The sequence below is a fragment of the Camelus ferus genome, chromosome 16 (assembly GCF_009834535.1).
Source record: "Camelus ferus isolate YT-003-E chromosome 16, BCGSAC_Cfer_1.0, whole genome shotgun sequence".
Classification (NCBI taxonomy): domain Eukaryota; kingdom Metazoa; phylum Chordata; class Mammalia; order Artiodactyla; family Camelidae; genus Camelus; species Camelus ferus.
The window spans coordinates 2,629,554-2,648,482 of record NC_045711.1 but is presented as its reverse complement, the minus strand read 5'-3'; the positions used below and the strand labels follow the sequence as shown (position 1 = coordinate 2,648,482).

Here is an 18,929-nt window from a genome sequence, read left to right as displayed (position 1 = left end):
CCCATACTGAGACTTTTCAAGTATTGCTTTTTGAACGGCTGAAGAAAAGCTGAAGACATGTTTTCTAAACAGAAAGAATAATTTAGTATGTCCAAAGGGGAGCTCAGGACTCCCTAACAGAAGATATTATGTTAGTTTGTAGTGTTATTTTTTCCCCTAATTTCACTATTCCAAGTTACAAAAAAAAGGTGGTTTTAATTGGGAGGGGAAAAAAAAACTAAATATACGGTACCTGTTTAGCGTGGGGATGTTCCCTCTGTAATTAAACAACCACAGTTAGTTACTGACAGGTTAATGAAAGCCATAATAAAAGAACTGTCAGAGCAGATACAGACCAGTGGTGAGGAGCTCCAGTTTGGCCGCTCTGGCATTCAGCAGACATAATTAAGTGCCCATTACCCTTCAACCCCCAGGATGCCTCCAAAGAGGCATGCCTCCTGACCTACCCCACCACAGCAGCTGTTGACGGAAAGGGTCGAAATATATTTACCATGAAATTTTTTATAGCTCTATTACAAAAAAATAATGCAGAGTAAGGATAAAACACAGGCTTATGAAAATTAATTTAAGCTATATGATATGGTATATTATCTTAAGCTTCGATATGAAATACAATTCTTGACAAGATTCTTGGAGAATCTTCTTACTCGTTCCTATTTTACTAAAAATGCAATAAGGAAGTTCGGAAGTTGATTCCACAGCCCCTTCCACCCTAACTGTTCTTCTAGGATGTGCAATGCACCTACAAACTCTCCTCTAAAAAAAGAAGTCAGGAATCTGGGTTCCCAGCTACCTTTTCTAATTCTCTTTAACCCTGGTCTTTCTCCGGAAGACCTGGCTGGGGTGGGGGTGGAGGTCAGGGGGTGGCATACTATAGGAGCTTAAAGGAACTGAAAATCAGGCAGGAATGTAATGATTAATGATTCTATGATTAGAGCAGTATAAATTGTTAAAAGTTAATTAATAATTTTTAAATTAAATGAGTTTAGGGTAATAATGACTTTTTAAAATTGCTGTTTAAGCTTAAAAACTCCAGGCCTTCCATAAATAAAACCTTACTAGATTTGGCTAGCCCTAGAATTTCCTAATAAAGAACGTTGCAAAATCGTGAAAGACTAAGGTAAGAATGGAAACTGCAAAGTGAGTTTAATGCGTTCTCTTTGGTCATTGGCACCAATGCTTTTTTTCCCCCTTAATCTGATGTCAGTCATGTCCTCAAGTGGAAAAAAAAAAAGTGAATAAAACTCCTTATTTTCAATGTTAAGAGGGAAAAGTTATACTTACCACCCACAATTTAGGAGTCCTGTATGGGGGTTGATTGGTTGATATCTTAACCTTCTAACATTCTTTTATCAGCATTTAATTGGGGTTTTCTGGCACACAGAGGACTTAATGGGCAGAACATAGTGGGTGGTGCTGATGATATGTGGGAAGGAGGAGAGAGGGAGGGAAATGATGCACTTTCCACGGCAGTGAAAGGAGCAGAATAGACTGAGCTGGCCGTATAAATAAAGAGCTGTGACATATCACTGCACACAAACTGTACACCTCGTGTGATTTGTGAGTAGCAATGCTCTCTGCATCAAACCTGTATCACAGAGCCAATTCATAAGGCAGCAAGAGCAACCTCAGAGTGCAAAAGCCTGCGCCTTTGCCGTGTGGATTCTTCGAGCCTCTCATTCAGGGGGATGGGTTTCATTTTACAAGAGATCCTTAGTTACAATGCACTTGGCCCTCATCAACCAACAAAAACTAGGCACAGGCGCTAGAGCAGAAGCAGAAAACTAAGAGTAAATGCTAATGAGAATATAGGAAAGTGTCCCTTTTAAGATACAAAGGATTCTAAAGAAAAGGGCCACCTGCACAGTCTCTAATCCATGAACCTCAGTTCAGAGAGAAGAACCCTACAAGCAAAGCAATCTCAGGTTCCATCCATCCAGGTTTCTGGAATTTAGAAACCAGTGTAATCTCTCTCCACTGTTAAACAAATTCTCACACTAATAAAATGGTCTCACTGCTTCTGTGGCTACACTCTAATCCCTTAGGGAGTCTTCACAGGATGAGGGCCAAGTTTTCAGTAGAAAGGGGCCTGAATTGGAAAGAACAACACCAACAAAAAGCCAGCCCTTCTCCATCAGCAATCCTCAAGCTCTCACCGGGAGCCCCCTGCTGCTTTGCTATAGTAATCATGCACCATCTACACAGCATGGGGTGAGAACAAAAACTCCCAACATCTCCAGTTTTAAAGGACTGGCCTCAAATCAATCACATAAGAGGTAAGTTTAGAGGCAGCTTATCTTCTTTGATAGAATAAGAATCTGTGGGGCTGTCAGGGAGATGACCAGGGAAGGAAGGTTAAACTCTCTACTACCAGGTAAATACTTAGCCATGTCTATAATGATCATTTATATATTTTGTTACTCTGTACAGGGGCTATTTGATCAATTTAAGAAAATGACCAATGTGACATACTGCACAGTATTGTGATACACTAGAAAGCTAGATCCATGGTCTGCACAAAAATAAACAACCAAGGTAGAGACTGTATATGAGTCAAATATTCCATTTATATGGCTAAAAATAAAACAAAATCTACCATATTTCACTGCATACTCATCATGCAAAAATAGCCCAATTGCTCAATCTCTGATAAGGCAATCAACTGCATTTTCAAATACATAAAAGGGGTACAAATTCCCTTATGAAACATTTGTTGTTTAGGCTCTTCAAAGCACGCATGATGAATCTTCACTTACAATGTTTTGAAAAATATTGGAATCATTTTCCTTTTAGGAGATTAGCTCCATTTTACAGACGTGATAACTGATAAACCAAAGGGGATGCTTTCCAAGGATATTGCTCAATAGGGTGTCAAAAACCAGAATCTAGACCTGGCATTTTCTCATCTCTATTCCCGAGGGTAGCAGTCCACATCAATATAGCCTAAATTTAAAGAAGGACAAGAGAAAGCCTTTGAATTCTGAGGTCCTCGGCATTAAGTCACCTCTGATTTTATTGATCTGCCTGCCTAGAATGGCTAGAGAGCCTGCTTCCATATGAATGCAAAGTCAGAGTTGCTGCCTGCTGGCTGAACCCTCTTTATTTAAGGAACACTGACTTCTCTGGCAGGCACAAGTTCTCTGGGCCTTTTACCATCCCTTCCATCTGAATTTCATTTTGCTTGATTCTAGCTGGCCCTACATAAATCTATTATCATATGAAAATTCTCCTGATTCTTCTGCCTTCTAACTTGAAGGGGAAAAAAAAAAAGAACCTATATGAAAATGATGGGGATGCATGCAAACAAGCAGTGGTTACATCAAGCTGTGACTGAGAGCCAGGATAGGGCAAATCTTTTGAAATCAGGCAGCAAAGCAGAATCAGAAGAGGTCGGCTGAATAACCTACTAGCAGTCACTAACAGCAGTACCATAGGAGAAAGAGCAATTTGACTGGCTGTGACCAGTGGTGGTCTCCTTGTGTGACTGTTTCTGCAGGAGAATCCAAATCGAGAGCTAAAAAACACATCTGAACCGTGTATTTCTATTGGCATCTTCCCCACCACCTCCTGGCCGTTCAGATGCCCTGATTCCACTGCAGAGCCTTCGTTTACAATAAAGTGATCATTGCTTCATTCATTTGCAGCCCCTTCAAAGCCCCTTCTTTGCTCTGCTGGAAGATTTTGCTCTTTCTGAAACAAATATGCCAACAGAGCTACAGCGTATTACTACTGCCTGCTGTATAATTAGCTACAAACCCACAGCGCAAAACTACAGGGATTTACAGGTGCCCTGGATTCTGCTTTTCCTTCCCCCTGGAATCAGCTAGTCTTCCTTGACAAGAAGGGGCCTTGGGCTCCCCTAATGATATATTGAGTTTTATACTCGACTCTCCAATCTTACAAGTCCAGAGTGCCAAAATAAGAGCAGAGACCAGGAGCAGAGCCATGGATACAGGAAAGCACTTTGGTAAGCACTTAAACCTGCTGAGAATCTTCTCTTTTGCCAGATGCTTGCATCTTATCAGCAGACTACCCTGAATGAAGGAAGCAAGCACTGTAGGATTTTATTTATTTATAGCTCATTCTGGCCTGCTAACTACAACCAAGGGCTCCCACTGCTAAAAAATGCTACATGTTGGATGACTTGAGTGTCTCAGTATGAGCCAAAGGGTCTCATCTCTGGGTGTCAGAGATGATCAGAATTCTCAAGAATGGCAGTAGGCTGCCGATGAGTCACATGGAAGGCTTCTGATTGCTAAACTTCCTCACAACCTCCTTCATAAAAAGGTCCTGAGGCCACCCACTGACAGCTGAACATTGAAGATGCCAACAGCCTGAATTCAGTCATCACCAAAACATGTGCTATCAGGGGAAAACACAGCCGACCTCTTCTGGATGTGAGACAGGAGAAAAGGAAAGTACTTGAATTAAAACATTATAACATAGAAGGTCGAATTCACAAGGAGCAAAGAGCAGAGAAAGTGCAGTGCAACTCAAATTAACTAAAGCATGGATTTCCATCTAAGAAATAGGTGGAAATAAACACCAATAGGTCCTCACCCATTATACATGTACAGAAACATACAACAAAAGTAGACTTCCATCTCCTGCTTCAATTTTGATGCTTCTTATTTGAATCACAGATTAAAGGTTTCAAAAAATGAACTCTGTTCACTAATGTGTATTACTTATGAAAATCATTTGTAGTTTTAAGTTTCATATTCCCAGAATGGCATATATACACATAGCCATGTGCATAGCTACAGAGTTTATGAGATAACTTACTTCACATATGTTTGTATAAATATAGCTATATTTTAGAAGATCAAATACACAGGCTGACTAAAGAATTTATTAGTTTCCAGATTATTCAGAGTTACTTAATATGGCCAAAGCTAAGTAAAATCGTGAATGTCAAATTCGATGAATCGTCAAAAATACATGCAGGACGATGCTTTTGTGTAACAAGCTTTTCCATCACCAGCACCAGTGAGTGATAAACTAGGGTTTCAGAGCGAGAAAAAAGACACGTCTCGGGCTCTGTCCCCTGAGCCTCATTGGGAAAAGATAGAGAAAAAGGAATGCTGAATGGTAACAGTCTGAGCTCCAGGATTAATCCATGTAAAATACTGGTTGAACTCACTAAAGAGCTGGCCTGATGGGATTTTAGACAAAAGCATTTAAGTCCTAAAAGTCTAGATAATAACAAAATATTCTCTTAGTGCAGTCCAGCTGTCCTGACTACTCCTGCACCAAGAAAATGACTGGAGAAACTCACCCATTTCTCCTCGAAGAACAATTGCTAACTGGCTACAAGTCACCTTTAAAAAATGATAGCAAAAATCCCCTCCCCTCAAAAAAAAAAAAAAATTCACATACAACAGGAAATAGTCCTTATATGCTGAGAAGATAAAGAAGGAAAAACACATACACGCATTTCTTGTATAGGTAGGTGTCCCATATACACAAGTTTCCTACTAGGCTTAAGTCACGAAAATCTCTGCAGTTGCTGTTCAAGTGAAGGGAGTTTAAGAAGAAAAGGGTATACCTAGACCAGGAGCTTCCCTTAGTGAAGCTCTAATATTGAATCCTGTGGTGAGTAAGACCTGGGGATGCCAAATAAGTTGCAACTACAGTTCCCAGAAAAAAAATCTGGAAGTCTTCGGTAGAAGATCAAGAAGATGAATACACACCTTGGCTGAAGCCTACCTAGCGAGAGGGATGATGCAGAAAGTCACAGAGATTAGAAATAAACTGTTTAGTTATCTGCTGCTTTTTAAAAATATATATTGAGAGGACAATTAGGAAAAAAGATAGTCAAATTATACTGAATGTCAAATGAAAGTTTCAGTCCAGCAAGATGAGAAAGTGCTAGAGATCTGTTGTACAATATTGTACCTAAAGTCAACAATACTATACTGTACACTTAAAGTATTATTAAAGGAGTAGATCTCATTTTAAATGTCCTTTCCAGAATAAAATTTAAAAAAATTTTAGGTATTAAAAAAATGCAATACAAAGTCCCACAATGAATTTAAACAAAAAGGCTCCAAACATGTTGGCAACAGGCTAACTGCCCAAGGGTGTTAAAATCAGGTGTCTTCTCCCTCCTCAGAGGCTGCTCCACTTATTTGCAATGGCAGCTGCTTGTGTTTTGCCTGCTTCTCTAAAAATCAAAACATGTGCAAATGGGACACGGTCTTGCATTCAAACAGCGTCTAAGGCATTTCCTGAAGAAATACTCTGCTGTTGTCAGTTTGCAGACAGTGAGCCATGTTTCATCCCAACCCGCGGGGGCTAAATCACTAGTCAAAAACAAACTGCAGGAATAGAATTCCACCAGCTGACCCCCTGCACAACAAGAGACCATAGTCTTGCTTTCACAGTGCCACTTAGAGATACTCCTAAGGACTTACTGGACGGGTTCAGTCTACTTCAAATGAATGTCTGGCTAGGAATGGGAAGACCAAGTACCAAGAAAGAAAATTCAAAAAACTGCGATTAGAGTACATGTGTTTTCTCCCCCAAGAATTTTTGGTTTGTTAACCCCAAATATAATATTGGGAAAATATTATAAAATTCTGTTTTGCATTGAATAAGTAAAATATGCATATTCATATGCCTGTTCTCTGTTCTCATTGAATAAATATAGTATATACACAGTATCAGAAGTGGATAATTCCTGTAACTACTAAGAATAAGCAACATGAGAATAAGAGTTTGTAGGAAAAAAAAAATCTGTCCTTAGGGCATTACTATTAACATAAAACAAAGAGGACTCAGTGTGATTGTCCTAATTAATTCCTGGTCTACAGTTGAGCTGTCTATGTGGCTAGGAAACACTGGAAAGATGGCTGGTCTGTATTGAGACATTCTGTAAGTATAGAATATACTCTAAATTTCAAAGACTTGGTATGAAGTATGGAAAATATCTCATTAATAACTTTTCATTACATATTAAAATGCTATTCTGGATACAATGGGTTAAATAAAATGCTGCTAAAGGTAATTTTGCCTGTTTCTTATTACCCTTTTAAACGTGGTCAGTAGAAAATTTAAAATTACATATGTGGCTTGCATTAGATTTCTAGTGGGCAGTCCTGATCCAGGAGTGGTGATTCTCTTTTTTTGGGGGGGGGGGGTAATTAGGCTTATTTATTTACTTACTCTTAGAGGAGGTACTGGGGATTGAACCCGGGACCTCGTGCATGCTAAGCACATACTTTTAGTGCTTGAGCTATATCTTCCCCCAGTAGTAGTGATTCTCAATTGCAGGTGTTCAACAGAATTATCAGAGGAGCTTGTTCAAAAAATAGTCCCCTAGACACTGGTTCAAAACGAATCAGAATCCTCGGAGTCAGGAATACAATATGTTTGTTTGTATTTTTAAATACTTGGCAGATAATTCTGAGAATCATTAATCTAGAGGTTTGTGGATATAATTGTGTCTCCAGCCTTATAAGTGGAATGAACAATGGTAGGTAGTCTCCTGTAACTTATTGCGGTAGAATTAGAAACAATAATCACTTTATCACCTGTTTGTTCAAAACAATAATAGAAAAAAAATTAAAAGTACTAGAGTCAGAAAAAAAGCTGGAACTTGGCTCAAAAGTAGCTAAAACTAAGAGACCCTAGAATTCTTTTGTAAGGGTTGTAGACCTATTATATAGTAAAGAATTTGGCCTTTATTCCTGGTGCCTGGGAGAGACTATAAAATTTTGGAATTTCTCAAGTAATAGAAGTGAGTTCATTATTCATGAGCCCTGTGGACCATACCTGAGTTTATGCTAAGAGATGGATAGAACTCAGGACAGAAGCTACTCACTAGAAAGACTGACCATGTGATCAGAGGGTCCCCTGGACCTCTGGGGAGGGGAGAGGAGCTGGATTAATCATGTGGCCTATAATTCAATCAACCACACCATAGTAATGAAACCCTGACAAAAACTCTGCACATTGAAGCTCAGTGGAACTTCTTGGTTGGCGAACACATTGATATGCTGGGAGAATGAGGTACCCTGATTCCACAGGGAAAGAACAGGAAACCTCTGTGTTCGGGATGCACCCAGACCAAACTCTATGTATCTCTTCATTTGCCTGGACCTGATCCTGATCTGTATCTTTTATAATAAAACTGTGATTGTAAGTACAATGCTTTCCGGAGTTCTGTAAGTTGTTCTAGTGAATTATTGAACCTGAAGAGGTCATAGGAACCCCCAAATTTGCAGACAGCTGGTCAGAATTATGGGCGAACTGGGCACCCTACTTATGGAACCATCTGAAGCAGGGGCAGTTTTATGGAGAGAACTGAACCCTTAATTCATGGCATCTGATCTAACTCTAGGTGGTGTCAGAACTGAATTGCAGTACACTAGTTGGTGTCAGAATAAGGTTAACTTCTAATTGTAAAAAACATTTTTTTTGTTACAAATAAAAAAACAAAAACAAAAAAAAACTTATGAAACTAAATTCAAGTAGCAAATCTGTAATATCCAAATAAACTATGCTCTAAAATTAAATATGGCATTCTGTAATTAAATCTGATAATAAATTTTATATTCCTAAACTAACAAAAGAACCTCAGATCGAATAAAGCATTAAAGCAATCTTAACTTTTTTTTTCTGGTTTTCACAAAGATTATTTTATCTTTCCTCCTTTATTTGCTCTGTCTTCACCTTTATGTCTACACCAATGAAAATGATAATAATCTGGCAGTTTATAATTCTGTATACATACAAGCAAAGAAGACTTCAGAAAGACTATATACAGGATTACAGTTCTGTTCAAATCTGGTCTTCACCCAGAGGGAAATATAAACCTCAGATGTTGGGAGGGAAAAGTATGTAAGTTTTGAAATCATATCAGGAGTAACTGAGATTCAGGAGTCACTGAGATTCCTTGAGACGGAAAGGTGAGTAAGATTTCTTAACAAACAGTTAACAAGCATTTCTCTCATTTTTCAATCGACTTTCCCTCACCAAGCTGGACACACAGCCTCAAATAAAAATGTAGGACAGGGAGAGCGATTCAGGACAAGGGGAGTGATGAGGAGGGAAGGAAATCAGAAGCAGCTCTGCAGCCTGACTACAAATCACTGCCCAAAGGGAAGGGGCAGTAGGAAGCAGGGCGAAAAGGAGACTGTCCTGAGAATCACAAAGAGCATTAAGTCCAGCATGAGGTTCTCTACAATTATTCAAGGAATGCAGGGAAAGAAAGAAGCCCGAGTGCCGAGCCCATGTGGGCCATGAGTACCGCGCCGCTCGCTGAAGGACAACCATTCGTTTCTAGAAAATGAGATTCTGAAATCCATGGAGGCAAAAAATGTACCGAGAGATGCTTGCTAAATCAAGGATATATGCTTTTCTCTGCCAGCCGTAAGGTATTTTCGAGGTAGAGAAGTGAAGGGATCTTCTGAGACAAAGAAGAGAAGTACTTTTTTCTGAAGATGCCGCTGCTCATCTACTGACCTCTGCTGGATCAACAGTGGCATCCAGTGGCTGAAAGTCTCAGCACAGACTTCTTTGTCTCTAGGAAGAGTTTCTATTGCTTTGGGTGAAGTGGCAATTCAGAACAAAACCATTTCTGTTGTCTATAACTAAGGATCCCCAAAGACACGGTGCTTTGTAATACAAAGTGAAGAACCAGAGGCCATAAAGAAGAAATGGAGGGGGGCAGCCTAAGATTGGCTGTGGTTATTTATATTTCCTGTGGTGTTACTAAAAAGAATAAAAATACAGGAGGGGATGAACATATGTGTGGGTGAAATTCCTAGGTTTTCACTGCCTTGGAATACTTTAAAAATAAATGAGATTACAAGATAGAGTATTTTCATCTTCAAAGCAATCCTCTGGTATTATTGTTGGAATTGGAAACAAATTTATATATGTACATTTTATTTTTTAAAGGGCTTAGGGAGGGAAAATTAATGGAATTAGCATGGCTTAATTAAGCAATTTACTTAATCTAAGTTTGCTTCCTAAAGTGTGATTTTTAAAAACTGGGTTTAAACTGCTAAATTCACGTGTTTGTTTTTAGCGAGATAATGAAATTGGCTCAGGTATAACCTTAACCCAGAGCAAACATACAGAAAAGGAAAGCATTCCACCCAAAACATTTAAAATATTTTTACATTCTGTTGACTTAAACTGTTAAAAAAGTGATTTTGTGGCAAAGTTACAGTAAGTAAAATTCTACTAAATTCTTCCTAACTTTAAAAAAAAAGAAAAGAACTGTTTCTTCAAGTGATAGAATACAAACGAAAATGAATGGCGTAATCCTAAACTTCCATCTTAATTAGACCATATTTTATCTCTCCAGCTCGAAAAAAAAATAATAAAAGAAGTGGACACCAAGAGGTTCTTCTCCCATGTTTTAAACGTGTTCAATTTCTGCTCTATATTTCTAGTTAAAAAAGACCCCACATAGAATAGCCGTACACATTACTCCGCCCTTAACTCTCCCGACAGAGTTCTGGTTGGCTTAGGTGCACGTACCAGCTCAGACTCACCTGTTTGGGTGGGATGTGGGCAGCATGAACTGGAATTCCACCACGCAGGTGTTGTCCTTAAGCTGGCGGTGTTGTACACTGTTAAGTTCATAGGCAATATAAGCCCTTCGAACATACACCTGGTTAAAAAGTAATCCTCAGTAAACACATTTTAAAAACAGAAACTAAGGAATGATTAGCCCAGGAAGAAGTCTTGAAAAGAGGTATCTGATGCAGAAGAAGGCAGTCTGTGGTGACAGAAGTCCCAAGGCCCTATACATACATACCTTGCTTTAATTAATAAAGCTGGAGTCTTAAAACTATAACCATGACTATAAATGGAAACAAAACTAGTCTGCCTCTGCCGGACACCTCTAGGTGTGCTATAAATATAAACCCTTTACACTAACCTAACTAAGTTTTTGATTGTTAACAAAAGAGAGCAAACAGAACCATGACTATTAACTCATTAAGCATGATCATTTCAACAGAAGATTACAGCAAACAACGTGAAAAATGAGAAGTGCTGATTCTGGGCCACCTGATCAGTGAAGACAAAAGACAGAAACAACTAAAGTACAGTCTAACTCTCTTACATCTTATATCTTTGTTTTGTTTTCCCACTGCAACAAATCAATTTTAGACTGTTTATATCCCCCAAGCCCGAGGCAAAATTAGGAAGGCATAATTTGATATATAACATCTCAAATACACTAATTTGACTCAAGAGTCAAAGAAAAGCAACAGGGTGCATCTCAGGAAAAACCATCAGTCCAACCTCACGCACTTCACAGCCAGTTTGTCATGCGCATAAAACGCAACGTGGGATTCTATCAGCATGTGAGGTACGTAAGGACACTTCACACCAAATGGCACGAAAGCACTGTAGAACACTTCGATATTTTCAAATTTTGGTATCTACTGAGTGGGATACATTACACTCCACCCACAGAATACACATAAAAAGTAATACAGAAGAGCCTGCAGAAGACTAGTGATGTCATATCACATAAAGTCATCAACACTCCTTCTCCTCATCTTCAAGAAACATCTGCTTGGCAACTTTGCAGCCGTATTTGGGGCCTGCAGTTTTTGAGCTTAATGAGGTAGGGAGCTGTAGTGGAAAGAGAGAAGTCTTTGAGTCACACTGACCTGGGTTCAAATGCAAACTCCTCCACTTATTATCCACATGAATTTGGATAAGTCACTTAACCTCCCAGAGTCTCATCACTTTCTTCTACTTTGTGAAGTAATTGTAAGATTAAATGAGAAAATAAAGCATTTAAAACGCAGTTCATTAAATGCTATTACTTTCTTTCTCAGGCTGAAATAGTTCGTAAGAACTGCTTGACAATTCAGAGTATAACTAAAATCCGTTTTATTTCACCCAAATCCAAAATAGTATTGTCCTGACCAGCCACATATTTTCTCACAGGGAATGCTGATGATTATGAAATGGAAGAATTCAAATATCTGGAAAATAGAGGCTATTGAAAAATGCTGGCAGTTACTTTCCTGGGACTGGAGACCAGAAACTGGAGATTAGTTCAGTTGACACACTTGAGTAAAGCAAGACCATAGTTAAGCACTATGGAAAAGACTCTACTCTCAAGAAGCAATGTTAAGACCAAAGAAAAAGGACTGGTTAACAATAGCCCAGAGGACAGAATGAGTCAGCCAGAACCAAGAAAAAGGTCACGTCACATTACCACGAAGGCCTACCTCCAGAGCGGCCATCCTCACCACCTGGTTGCTGTGATAGAAGAAGTTTGGTAGGACATCGAAAATGGATGTTTCAGACAAGATGAGTTTCTGGAAGGTACAAAGATAAGCTTAAACCATTTCATCCAAAAGAGAACAATTCCAATGCACAATGTTTAGCATTTGAAAGCATTCAGTGAAACTTAAGAATTTCGTCTATGGATGTGATGTATGAACTTACCTTCTCTGCCTCAGCTTCTTCAGCTACAAAATGGGGAAAATAATAATACCAATCCTCATGGGGCTGTTGTGAGCATTAGAAGAGTTAATATATGGAAAACTCTTAGAATAATTCATTAACAGTGCACTTAATAGTATGCTAAGTGTTTATGGAGATTATTATTATCCTTTCTGACATATATCTGTAGTCAACTTTTAAAATATTATATCAGTACTCCACTATGGTAAACCATAAATCTGAACCCCAGTTGAAACTGTTTCAACTATAAACCAAATAAGCAAAACCATCCCTCTCCTATCTCTAGGTTCCCCAGAAGGAAATCTGATAGAACACCTGAAGCTTCCCTTAGCTAGATAGAATAATGTCCTTATCTCCCAAGTAGAAAAATAGAAAGCCATCCTTGACAAAATAATGTTGTTTAACAAATAATGGTCAAGGTTCTTTGAATTAGTATTACAATCAGCCAATATTCTTTCATAAAACTGGCTTTGTATAAAGCTTAATAGTAAGTATTAGTATAAAATTAAATGATTGTTATGTAGCTTTGTCTGCAGAAGACTAACAGCTACCTATTGATACATCTGACTCAAATATCAGAAATCAACCAGTGCTGCCACGTATCTCTGTCCTAGAATGCTTTCTAGATAAAAGCACAAGAAGTAAAGACTTCAACAGGACACATCTATCAAGGCAGGCCTACTTGATTTTTACTAAGCCACAATTCCAACAGCATTTTTATGAAAAAAAAAAATATGTATATATATTAGTAGAAATCATTTGAGAAAGTCAAGGTATAAAATGTCATTACACAGAAAATCAAAATTGATTGATGGGTTACTTAATTACACTATGCTTGGGAAGAAAGGAGACAAGAGTGCAGAGTGGTAGAAAAGGGCTATAATGTATACCTGCAGGTTCTCAATGCAAAACTGATGTCCATACATGTCAATAGCTGATAGGAAGATAGACTCTACTTGGTTATGGCGAAGCTCATATGATGGCAAATGGGAGGCAATAAGAACCTAGAGTGAGAGCAAAATAAGAGGCATAAGTTCCTGAGGGAGTGATTATTCTAGGCTCCTATTAGGCAGCTCTGATACAAAAGCAATAAATATAAATCTGTAAGTGCTGGCATCAAAGATAAAACAGAGACCAAGTGAAACAACTTCTAGGTCCTGTAACATGAAGCCAGCGCCACCAAATACTGCATCTCAGTTGACTCTCACCACGATCTGCGTTGTGAGCAATTTCCCATGGGGGACCAGCGGGGTGGGGAGGGAGAGAAAACAGCTTCAATCAAGTTCCATCAGTGCATGTGATTTACCATTGCGAAGCTGCTAGTCCTGGGGACTGCATGACTAGCTGTTAATTGGGAATCAGGTCTGGCAGGGAGCAGCTGTGGGGAAGGTGGATGCAGCAGAGCTAGGCTTCTGCAACTCCGAAGCAGAAAGACTAGCAAAAGCTGCTCTGACAGCCCCCAGGTACTCAGCACCAAGGAGAAGGCATCAGGATGTAACACCAATGCATCTGAGGGGCAGGGAGAGCGAGAGCAGTGTCACAAACAAACAGGGACACGGTAGGACCTGAATACCCTCAGCAGGTCACTGAGAGGTTCAATAACTTTGAGTAATTCAGTGACATGGATCCAATTGTAGAGAAAGCAGAAGGTCAGTGAACAGCTTCAAATGCAGCTTCCTTGTCAGTGCCCATGCGCTGGGACACAAAGGGAGTGCCAACTCCTGGCTTCCCCGCTGAAACCTTTTGGAATGGAAATGAAGACTATGGGGTGAAACTAACTGGACTGCTCTGGGGTGGTTCTGATGGCTAGCTCCTCAGATTCATTATCTTTTTGCTTTCCACGCTTGATTTTTTTCCCTATACACTTAAGAGTTTTCACCCGCTTCTAAGCTGCCTTTGGGAAATAAGAAATATTAAGTCTATTGCCTTCTCTTAGTTTCCTTTCCTCCACATGACCCTGGTTTACTAGGAAGGGTAGGGAATGATAACAGGATTTTATAATGGGGAGAGGGTTCCTATTTTAAAGAAACTCGATGCTAATCTTTTCTCTTTAAAAAACATATGCCACGTGAGAACATCTGTTCTGAGGGCAGTGAGACGTAACTAGAAAATTGCGTGACCTTTGTAAGGTGATGGAGAGACAGCCCACGTGTGCCCTCACCTGGCGTGCTCGGAGCGCCACTTTAGCGTTGGTGGTCTTACTGAGTTGAGTTAGCTCCGTGAGGATATTCAGCAGCTCGTCAGTGAGAGTAGGGTCCCGGCCACACAACTGATCCTAACGGTTAATGTGACAAGGAATATACGCATCCACGTTAGAAAGAACTGAGGTGGAGAGAACTTTGCAATGGGAAAGGGAATAAAAAAGTAAGCACAGCCGGATTAACAAGATGCATTTACCTGAAACAGCGTGGTAAAGAGATCCCAGAACAAGTAGCAGCCAAGGAGAAGCCCAAACCCTCATTCACATTCAAAATTCCTAATGTATTTCTTTACAAATCAACACTATACTTTAAATATGCAGAAGAAATCATCAGAGACCATTAAAAGGGGTCAAGGGATTCTGAGTAAGAAGTAACAGATGATGCCTCAATGTTTTAAGACATTTAAATAACACAGGGAATAAAAACCTTCCCTGTTCCCTCTCCCACTTTTGGAAAGAAGGCAGAAAGAGGCAAAAGGAACCACTCCTGGTGGTTTCCATTCCACAAACCAAATGTTCAGTATCCCAGGAGGGTGCAAAACAGAAACATAAGCACAAATTATTCATTTATAAAACACACACTAAATAAAAACATCATCTCTTACTCTGACAATTCTATACCCTAAATCATTTATCTTCTTGCTGTACCAAGAATTCCACGATACCTAAACACGGTGAATCCTTAGATGGATTAGAGGGGAAAAAAACCAAGCTCCCATTATAAAATCCATGATTTAATTCAGTATTGGGTCCTTTGTTTCCAAAAAATTTAAAAATTTTAAGAAAAAAATCTACCATATTTTGAGAAAAACATTCTTTCTCCAATGGAATATCAGTTTATTACCTAAATTAATCCATTATCCATGTAATTTTCATCTAAGCTGGAAAAAACCACAGATGCAGTTTTTATAAATGTCTGCCCTTTTTGCAATTTACAGAGCTATCTATAATAGTAGTTCTTAATACCACACCACATAAAATATACACATGGAGGTAAAGTCCCCTCTACTTGGAGTTTGAAATATTTGCCTTTATATTTCAGTGGATTTTTATTCTTCCCCCCCATCATCAAACAGGACAACTAGACTGTCTTTCTGGTTGAAAGACATCCAGATCTCAAAAGGTTTCCTATTGCTGCCTTTTAATCTTTCCCTTTCCTTGATTACCAGCCTTTTTCTTGAAGAATCTCCATTTCATCTCTAACCTTCCCCATCTCAAGGATACTCCTTACAGTCCTTTACCACAGCAGTACAAACAAAAGTGTGGGACTTTTGGCTTTGGGAGTAGATGTGCGTTTCCCTGAACACTTTTTTCTACAACCCCTTACTACCTTCCACATTGCAGGGTAAATAGTTTTGGAGTACTCGACACCAGCATGCTGGAAAGACGGCTTCTCAAACATTTTAAAGCAGAGAATACTTTCTGGTTCCCCAATCTACCAACCACAGGTCTGCTCCAACTGTCCAGAACCGTAAACCACAGGATGGGATTTATAGTGAAGGAAGTGCAAGTAATGTTTTCACCTGTTTAACGCAGAGGAGTCACTCATTTGGGAAGAAGAAAGACTGCTATAAAGTGACTATAAATCCAGGGTTCGGTTGAGCATGTAGTCACAGACTGGACGGCCTGCAACTCCTATCCCAGGGCACAAAAGCAAAGAGCAGGGAGAAAACACAACTAAATCTCATCTTTTGTTGAGAACTAATGAGCAACACAGAATCTCAGGGGAATGTATAAAGTCATCAGCAACAAGACCATGACAAGACAGAAGAATAGAAAGGTAACAGTGGGTTAGGAAACCAAGATAACTTTTTCCTACCTAAGTCCCTCTTTACCTAATGCTCCTAATAGAGAAAACATAGTCCTTTCGAGGTACTTGTTTCAATCATCAGGGTGACCCACTGTAAGGTCCAAAAGCCTCAGATGTCCCAGGTAACAGAACCCAGAGACTCTTCAAGTAGCCAGACCAAAGTCTCAACATTAACAACAAAAGCCAACATGACAAAATAAGATCAGAAGCCACCTCCCCAACTTATATCAGATTTGATATGCACTGGTTTTCCATGAAAGAAAATCCGGGTTTTCCTTTTGGTATTAAACTAAACTAAGTAAATAAAAATGGAGTTTTCATCTTGCCTAACTACAGACCACATTCTAACTTAAAAAAAAAAAAAAAAAGACAAAACTACTGTATAAAAAGTTTTTTATTTCATCCTTCCACTATGAGAGAAAGAGGGTAGAGAAGCTTGTTTTCTGTAAGAGAAGTGAACTATGGCAATTAGAAAAAATAATAGGGAAGTAATTATTCATTCACGATCACCAACTGACAATTTTCCTGGGCTCCTTGTGATAAAGTACAGAAAGCAGATCTTTCTTGGATGTGAAACAGAAAACATAGTCTGAATAAATCACTACTTCCATTAGTTTACCCTAACTTGGAAATTTTCCATTCAAGTATCTTCTCCATTGTCATCATTAGTACTTAGGGAAAAAATTTCAATAGAAATTATACATAGAGTGACCTTCTCAACACTCTCTTATCCTTGACTTGGACACAATGTTCAGGTCCTGAAAGAGACCACCAGGGATGGAAGATGATTCTGTTCATGAGAACTACCCATCCTAAGATACAAACATCCAAAAGGAAGCTTATGGCCCTCTAGCCTACAGACAGATGTCCTTTGGGCAACCAGACAGCCCAATGTCACCATCTAATCCTGGTGAACATTTCCAAACAGTAACATTAAATGGTGACTATCTCAGTATGTCTCTCCTCAATGTATAGACGTGGGTTCATTTAATGAGCTTAATTCCTGATTTGGGGGTTACTTGTATAAATCTGCAAGCCAAAGTGAAAATTATTTAATCATGGTTAAGACTGGCACCACACAGTTATATCTTGTTTTCATTCTTAACCTGGATGGCAGCTAACCACATGGAATATTTCAGATTTGCAGAAACGTAATAAGGATGCCTAAGTGCCAAAACTATAGCCACTGTTGTGAAGCTGATGGCCAGAAGAGCCCAGTATAGTCCAACTTGATCTTAGCATCCTCAGATTTGGAGGCAATTCAAAATGAAAAGAATGTGACCTAATGTATAATGTTCTCAAGACAGTAAGTACTGTTCAGCTGGGTGAGGCACTAATCCCAATATCAAAAATGGACTGGTAGCTTTTCCAGTCACAACTAGACTTTTTGATATTCCAAACTTGGGACAGGTTTAACAAGAAATGTTAATATCGCCCTTATTCAGTAAACTTGGGTTCCTGGAGAAAGACTTTTCCCCTTTATTTACACATTGGACAAAATTATTTGCAGTTATGTTGAGAGGAGGAAGGAAAGCTGCTGATCAGCATTTTATTTATTTATTTATTTGATTTTTTTTTTCCAGCATTTTAAATGCTTCCTGTCTAAACCAAATCAGAGGCTCACAGGCATGGCGTTACTCCTGAGGAAGCTTGGATGACATCACGTTCATGCGGACCATACCAGAAACAAGATAAAAGTAGTGAGGGGAAGACTACTCAGAACCAAGGTGGCAATAGGATATGTACTTTGTCATCCAGACAGCTAGAAGGACATTGATACTTTTTATTGGTACAAAACTGCTTAATTTGGCCAAAGAGTCCTTTAAATGTCGCTAAGTAAACATAAACAACAATCTAAGCTTTCTCCTAAAAGATTAACTTTAGAAGAGATAAGAAGAAATAAGAAGCACTTTCAAAAAATAAACTTCCTGTTAGTCTTACAGACTGTTTTCTATGTGGCACAATGTTCCTCTAAATGGACAAGACCTGACAGGACTTTAGCATTTTATTTGCTATTTTGCTCCTAGATACAGTGAAAGATTAGAAGAAATTTGCTAAAGAGTCCTTGAGGCAAGTTATACTAATACCTGAAGGGGAGGAAAGTTTCCTCGGAGCAGCCAATATTCTGTTACAGTGATTCACAGAGTCTGATTTTCTTGATTCCCTCCAGGTTCACAAGCCCCAGAAATCATCATCTAGTTCAGCAAAGCACGCCTTCGACAGCCCTACTTCTGGAAAGCATGGATTGGAATGCTGGGCACATAGCCATCAATCAGGGAGCCAAGGTAATCAAAGGAAGGGGAACCAACAGAGAGAACACTAGCTGGAGGAACCAAACGTACCACGTCCCGGTGATATCTGCAAAAGACACAGGCTTACAGAAAGAGTAATCCAAACAACTAAAATGGCTTTTACCAGCTACCACCATCAACACAGATGTGGGGGGGGGGGGACCTGACCATTGCCAAAGAA

At 39.2% G+C, this 18,929-nt stretch overlaps 1 protein-coding gene across 10 annotated transcripts in view; it reads right to left on the bottom strand.

The window, feature by feature from the left end:
- Window positions 1–18,929, bottom strand: part of ACACA (acetyl-CoA carboxylase alpha) — a 256,134-nt gene that overhangs the window by 110,556 nt on the left and 126,649 nt on the right. For 9 of the 10 annotated variants that reach the window (XM_014559143.2, XM_032498300.1, XM_014559162.2 and 6 more), the window contains 5 exons: window positions 14,609–14,722; window positions 13,338–13,451; window positions 12,210–12,299; window positions 10,509–10,627; window positions 233–256 (listed from right to left, as the gene is read on the bottom strand). In XM_014559143.2, coding sequence (XP_014414629.1) covers window positions 233–256; window positions 10,509–10,627; window positions 12,210–12,299; window positions 13,338–13,451; window positions 14,609–14,722 — 461 coding nt within the window. The remainder of the gene's footprint in view (window positions 1–232; window positions 257–10,508; window positions 10,628–12,209; window positions 12,300–13,337; window positions 13,452–14,608; window positions 14,723–18,929) is intronic. The other variant, XM_032498299.1, reaches the window with a different exon arrangement.